Source organism: Parasteatoda tepidariorum, chromosome 12 (genome assembly GCF_982258835.1).
Source record: "Parasteatoda tepidariorum strain Cologne lab strain chromosome 12, Ptep-v5.0, whole genome shotgun sequence".
Classification (NCBI taxonomy): domain Eukaryota; kingdom Metazoa; phylum Arthropoda; class Arachnida; order Araneae; family Theridiidae; genus Parasteatoda; species Parasteatoda tepidariorum.
Window position 1 is genome coordinate 24,920,693 of NC_141766.1, and position 7,828 is coordinate 24,928,520.

The window sequence follows — 7,828 nt, forward strand, 5'->3', positions numbered from 1 at the left end:
TTTGTAATTAATAGTTTAACATTTTCTCTGGATGAAAGAGTAAATAAAATTTCATGCCTTTACAGAGGATATAACGTAATTATCTTATTTGAAAAAGCTCATTGAACTGGAATGAGATTGTTTACAATACAATTTTGAGAGTCTGTTTTTGCGTTAATGCTTTTTAGAGAATTTGTTTAAAATAATGCATGCTAAGTAAAAAGGACAATTTTCAATTACGTCGTTGCGTTTAAATTGTATGAGATTACAGAAGCCGCGCTATACCTTTGTCCTCAAGTTAATATTGAAAAACAATAAAACAATTGCATGTCCATACGGAAGATCTAACGTAAATAGATATAAAAAAATGATTGAACTAGAATGAGATTGTTTACAATACATTTTTGAGTATCTGTTATTGCATAAATGCAGTTCAGAGTAATTGTATAAAAATCAATGTAAGTTAAGTAATAAAATACTTTTTCAGTACAGTGCTACTAAATTACATGAGATTTGAGAAGAAGAGTTGCTCTTGTTTTGTTCTCTAATTTATATTAAAAACAATAGAATGATAGAACAGTCTCATGTTTTCACAGAAGATCAAACGTTATTTTCTTTTTAAAAAACTAATTGAACTAAAACGAAAATGTTTACAATACAATTTTGAGAGTCTTTTCTTTTGTTGTTTTAATGCTGTTTGGAGAAATTGTTTAAAATAATGTAAGCTAAGTAATAAGGAAAATTTTTAAATGCATTGCTCCTAAGCTGTATGAGATTGTGGTGATAGGTTCGCCGCTCATCGTAAAATCAAGTTTATTTCATATTGTTATCTGTTTGTCTTTAATCAATTGTGTTTTTACTTATTTTTGAAGTGAACTGAAATAAGAGTTCTGACGTCATCATATTAGAATTGTATAAATACCAGCACGCACATGACAGCCTGTCAGTATTTCTCTCATCACCTGCTGTGATGATGCTTCTTGTAAATCAAACCAACTTGTATATAAATGTAAATATGTAGAATAAAATATTAGTATCTCAAAGGAGCTATCTTCGCTTACCTCAATGGTGACCCGGATGTCTGACGATACAAGTAACTTTTATTTTTGATCTTTCCTATTTTTGGTTCTTGGATTAATAGGAAACTTCAACTATGGCGGAATCGTCTGCAGTAAAAATTCCCATCTTCAATATCTCTGATCCACACCTGTGGTTTCATATGGTCGAAGCAACTTTCCAGCTTGCGACACCGAAGCCGATTACGGAAAGCAAAACAAAGTTTAACTACTGCCTCGCCCATCTACCTCCTGAAGTAGCCGCAGTTGTAAGGGACGTCATTATAACTCCTGACTCAGACGATCCTTTCAAAAAGCTGAAAGAAGAAATTATTGCACGCTGCGGGGAAACAAAGTCCCAGGAAATTCGACGTTTACTCTCCGGAGAGCAACTAGGAGATAGAAAGCCTAGTGAACTCTTGCGCACTATGCAGAGAAGAGCTGAATCCCACGAAATCTCAGATTCTCTACTTTTGGAACTATTTTTAAATCAGCTACCGCAGCATGTTCAGTCGATATTGGCCGCAATCCCTTCACTAAGTTCAACTAGAGCAGCAGAAATTGCTGATAAAGTAATGGAAGTGTCAACTTCAAGTGAAGTTAGCGAAGTTTCTTCAAACCAACAATGCACCTTTGAGCTTTTAGAAGAAGTTAAAGCACTACGAAAAGAAGTAGCTGCATTGCGGACACGCAGCAGGTCTCGCAATCGGAATTATGCACAGTTTCGTAATCGTCAAAGCCAATCCTCATCTCCACATCGAAACTCCAAAATGTGCTTCTATCATCGGAAATTTAAATCGGATGCTAGAAAGTGTGTCAAACCCTGCATCTACCAGAAAAACCAAGAAAGGCAAGAGTGAATGCGACTAGCATCTTGCCTCCAACAAATTGTCGCCTTTTTGTTAGAGATAGACAATCCAACAAGACATTTCTAGTGGATACCGGAAGTGACTGCTCAATTATTCCAGCAAATAAAAAAGAAAAAACTCTTTCTCCTATTCAGACTTTTAAAGCTGCGAACAATACCATCATAAAAGTATACGGTAAGAAATTGTTAACTTTAGATTTCGGTCTTAGACGAAAGTTTAATTTTCCATTTTATATTTGTGATATAACTAATCATATTATAGGTGCAGATTTTTTATACTATTTTAATCTTAAACCTAATATTAGAAAACGTTGCTTAAATGATATTACTACTAATTTAAATTCTCATTGTATTTTTAAAAATTCTGACATTATTTCAATTAAAACTGTTCTTGGTGAAAATTTTCATGAAAAATTGTTAAACGAATATCCTGAAATAACGAAACCTATTTGCTCAGACCAAATTGTTAAGCATAATGTTGTACATCATATAGAAACTTTTGGTTCACCAGTTTTTGCTAAACCTCGGCGTCTTGCGCCCGATAGGCTAAAAATAGCAAAAATGGAATTTCAACATATGTTAGATTTAGGCCACATGCGCCCATCCAAAAGTACTTTTTCATCACCTTTACATTTAGTTCCCAAGAAAAATAGTTTGGACTGGCGTCCAGTAGGTGATTATCGAGCTTTAAACGCTCAAACTGTTAAAGATAAATATCCAATTCCTAATATTATGGATTTTACTAGTGAACTACATGGAACTAAAATATTGTCTCACATTGATTTAATTCGAGCTTTCCATCAAATACCTATAGCCCATGAAGATGTACATAAAACTGCAATAATAACTCCTTTCGGATTATTCGAAAGTACTCGTATGCAATTCGGACTTTGCAATGCAGCCAGTACTTTCCAACGCTTTATTGACGAAGTAACTAGAGGCTTGGAAGGCGTTTACGCTTTTATAGATGATATATTAATAGCTTCCGAAACCCCCGAAGAGCATGTAAAATATTTAAAATCACTTTTTGATAGACTGCAGTATTTTGGTTTAACAATAAATCCCTCTAAATGCTTATTTGGTCAGAATAGTTTACAATTTTTAGGTTTCAAAATTTCCGAAAAAAGTATTGAACCTTTAAGTGATCGCGTTAATGCAATTCTAAATTTTCTAAAACCAAATACGATTACTCAATTACGTAGATTTCTAGGATTATTTAATTTTTATCGACGCTTTATTCCTAATGCAGCTCATATTTTATCACCTTTAACCAAGTTTTTAGAAGGACAACGAAATATTAAGAAATCTAACAAATCATCAAAAAAATCTGATTTACCGTTAATTTGGACCGATACTTCAAACAAATCTTTTTCTGATGCAAAACAAGCAATAGCCGATGCAACTCTATTAAAATATCCTAAACCTGGTGCTAATTTAAGTCTGTGGACTGACGCGTCGGATTTTGCAATCGGCAGTAACGCCTACTTCGTTGGATGGTCCACATTGAACAGTTGACTTGCTACTTGTGACTGCATCATTATCCACCTCCTCACGCAGTTGCTACTCAGTCTCATCTCGATCACACACAACGTCGGCTTGCATACTTGTGATTACTCGACTGCTAACGGCAACAGAGGAACGACTACGACCGTGAAGTTAATACACCTCTCACATTCAGCACTCAGAAATACGGTGATCTTAATACAGCTCTCCCGGCTTCGCACAAAATAGCAATGAATCAACTAGTGGCATCCATTCATCGAATTATATCATAGCTATAATTCTGGTGGGGGAGTACTGTAGCGTATCTACCACTACAAAATTACAACTACAATTCACTAGTATATAAGACATGTTAACTCGACTCTATGTCGGGGTACCTTTTCATAGATGACGGTTGACATGGTCTGTAACATGGTCTGTACTATTGATTTTCATGGTAAGAAAATAACTGTCTCAATAGATAGAATTAAACCAGCTTTTCAAATTTCTGAGAAATTAAAAATAAATAAAATTCCAATGGTCGAAAAGCAATTATCTCCAACAAAGGAAGAAAAGCAAATTGTTACAAAATCTGGTCGCCGTGTGCATTTCCCAAAATATTTTGTTAAAGAGTATGAATATAAAAGCATCTAAATATTTTGTATCTATAAATTGTATTCCAATTTCCAAGTTAAATTTTTCTTCTTCGTAATTAAGACGTATATTTGAATGTACTACTTTGTATTTTATGATTGTTTTTAAACAATCATTATTGGTATCGTGACTTTGTCACTGGGGGGATACTGTGTGGTGATAGGTTCGCCGCTCATCGTAAAATCAAGTTTATTTCATATTGTTATCTGTTTGTCTTTAATCAATTGTGTTTTTACTTATTTTTGAAGTGAACTGAAATAAGAGTTCTGACGTCATCATATTAGAATTGTATAAATACCAGCACGCACATGACAGCCTGTCAGTATTTCTCTCATCACCTGCTGTGATGATGCTTCTTGTAAATCAAACCAACTTGTATATAAATGTAAATATGTAGAATAAAATATTAGTATCTCAAAGGAGCTATCTTCGCTTACCTCAAGATTTAGGAAACAGAGCTACTATTTTGTTCTCTGGTTTATATTAAAAAACAATAGAACTATTTTAATTTCGTGTTCTCATGTTTTACTTCAGTTTAAAAAAAATTAATACTAGCTTGAAAATTCTTAACGGAAATTTAATTTTTATTTTTTATGAATGCTATTAGTGCTTAATGATGTTAAAATTATACTAAAAATTTAATAATAATATTTTGAATTATATTTTTTAGTTATCATGCTTTTAAGATGTTAATAAATATGCGCTTGACATACTTATTATATCCTACGTAAGAGAAATCATACATATTTATATAGCCCATGTTAAAATTGTATATTTAGAATTTCTGGTATGCCATTTCTACACGAACGGAAGAACTACCAAAATGAATTAATTACAGTATATTATTATTACCAGAATTATGCATTTCACCAGAAATGTCAATATCATACAAATACATTAATTTTGCCAGATATTTTTTTTCTTTGTGCAAAAACGTGCACCATTATAAAATACAAAATATAAGGGAAAACTGATTCCGAAGTTTGTCAGAAAAACTACATTATTTTGTACACGTGCAACTTTAGAAAACTATTTAAATTGAGTCCACTGCATTTCGAGTAAAATTTATTAGTAGATTATTTTTGTTTTTTAAAGTATGGCATTTTTCACAAAAACATTGCGCCATGTTAAAATTATTTTTAATTAAATAAGAAAAATAAAGTTGTGTTATTAAAGCTCTTAAGGAACTATACATATTCGTACTTTAAAAAATATGAAAAATTTTAACTGTATCATTGTTATTGCTTCCAATGCAACTTGCTAAAAAACAACAAGCCTGCTTGGTGAAACTAAACGAATTTCTTGCAGAGAGTGAGTTTCTTGTTTTTCAGTGGCACCATCTATGACAAAGAATACGACCCATTCACACATCCAATCATTCATCAACATATCGTAACTTTGACCTGCACCAAAGAACCATCGATCTCCAATTCAGTTCCCCAAGGATTTTGACTTGTTACGGGAACATGGAGAACTCTATGACCCGACGGACCAGTAAACATTTAATAAACGGGTAGTGGGGATCGAACTCACGACTTCTTTCACGTGGACCCAACTCCTTACCATCCAGGTTATTCCGATATTATCTATATCATATCATTATATAGATTTCATTCACTGAAAAACATTTTCATGTATTTGAACACCAAAAATGGTGTTAACTTATTTACACCACAGTGGTGTTCTAATAAGTGTTGCACTATACCAAAACCAAGGATAGTTTCTAGTATAAGTAAACACCTAGAATGTTCTTTTACCCTACTTGGTTAAAATAGCCGCCACCATATTTGTTATTCCGCAATGCTAAAATTTATTAGTACAGTAGGATATAGTGAAGTTACTTTTATGATAAAATCTAAAGCAAGAATAATAAATTTATCACACATACACACAATGTTTCCAAAATTAAATTAATTTATACACACTACACAAACGGAATAGTAAAATGAATTCTAACAAAACCGATGTGCGTAGAAGTTAAATGCCTTAAAATTATTTTTATTTTTTATTTTATACAATTGACCGATTTATGTACTTGGCAGATCATATAAAGATTTCATTACACCATTTTAAGAGTGAAAGAAGGCTCGATGTGGTATTAATTGAAATAAAGTTATTATTGGCACAATTTTTCGTGTTTTTCGACACCAAAGTCGGTTAGAAATCACATCCCAGTTTTTACAGTGGACACTGTAAAAGAAAAGTGTATGTTAGCATAAGAAATGGTAGGAACTACTTTTCACCGAGGTGTTGTTCCATTAAGTGTTCCACTTCACCAATAATGTTCTTTTACACTACTTGGTGTGAAGTAGCCTTCAACATTTTTTTTTCATTCAGTAGTGCTAAAATTTATAATTATAGTAAAATAAGACACACATAATTGTCAGTAAATGTATTTTTACGCTATAATAAGATGTAAGATTCATTAATTTAGAATGATCTATACGCTAATTCATAAAACTTATATTTATTTCGTAAACCAAATTTACGTGTAGCACGCAGAGAGCATAAACTCGAATAAGGCGGAAGTAAAGCTGATAAAAATTATACATGATAAAATCACTTAATACAGTTAACAGAGATTTAAAAAATAATATATGATTTCATTTGTATACAACTAAAAATATGTATATCTGTTTTAACGTCGAACAACAAATTATTCATTCAAATCACATCTATTCAAAAACAACAACAAACTCTCGTTTGCAAACGCAACTTCTGGCGATAAAAAAAAAGAAAAAGAATGCGTCGACAAGCGGAGTTTTCAGAAGAGAAAATAATTCTCATTTTGTCTGAATGAGAGAGAATTTGGTGTAAGTTTATTCTATTATAGACGTTTCGATTTGAAAAATATATGAACTGAAGAGAAAAGGAAACATTGGGAGGTTGCTATTTCATTAATGTATACTTTTTTAATTATTACTTCCTTGTAGTATTTTTAGTACTGTTGATTATTTTAACCTTAAAGCACACTTCAAGTATTCATATAACCTATTCTTTACATGATACGTTTGTTCTTTTCAAAATATCTCACTTTTAGTAAGTAGTGTATCATACATTAAAAAAATACTTTCTCAATCTGTAAACGTCTGTAAAAAAACTTGTATATATATTAAGAAAATATTTTTCGCAACTAAATGAATGTAAAAGTTAAATCCAGTTAGTGTTTCTTTTTTTACGTATTTTGTTTTCAAAACTTTAGCAATTCCGAATGCGACGCTTAAAACAAATGATCATAGACCAGATAAAGGGGAAAAATTCATTTTTACAAATATTTTGCATGCATAATTATTAAATTTCATTTTTAAGTATACTAAATCAAACAATGGAATTTGAAACTAACAATTATAATAGAGATAGTCAGTTTAATAAAAGTCATTGTTTAATCCAGTTATTATTATTTTTGTCATTATACTTCTTTTCTAAAAAAAAGTACTTCAACAATTCCGAATAAGAAGTATAAAACGAATTATCATAGACCAGATAAAGAGAAAATTGCATTTTTACAAATATTTTGCAAGTATAAATGTTAAATTCAATTTTTAAGTATGTTAAGTCAAATTATTGTTGTTCGAAACTAATAATTAAAGTTTATAATAAAAGCGAATAGAGATAGGGAAATGAATAAAAGCGAGTAATGATTGGATTAAATGGCTCGAATTTTCTCAAAAATGATAAATGATTCAAAAGGTAAAAGATAAGGCCTCCACACAGGTAACCATAAATGAAAAATCTGAACCTTCATTAGCTCGAGCGTAGTGATATCTTTCGTATTAATCCTCACTGTGCA

General features: G+C 31.5%; 1 protein-coding gene across 1 annotated transcript; it reads left to right on the forward strand.

Moving 5' to 3' along the window:
- The first annotated feature begins 1,144 nt into the window (after window positions 1–1,144).
- Window positions 1,145–2,292, forward strand: LOC147800985 (uncharacterized). The gene has a single exon (XM_087155945.1). The coding sequence runs from the start codon at window positions 1,199–1,201 to the stop codon at window positions 1,892–1,894; it is 696 nt and encodes a 231-aa protein (XP_087012071.1). The 5' UTR covers window positions 1,145–1,198; the 3' UTR covers window positions 1,895–2,292.
- The last annotated feature ends 5,536 nt before the right edge of the window (window positions 2,293–7,828 follow it).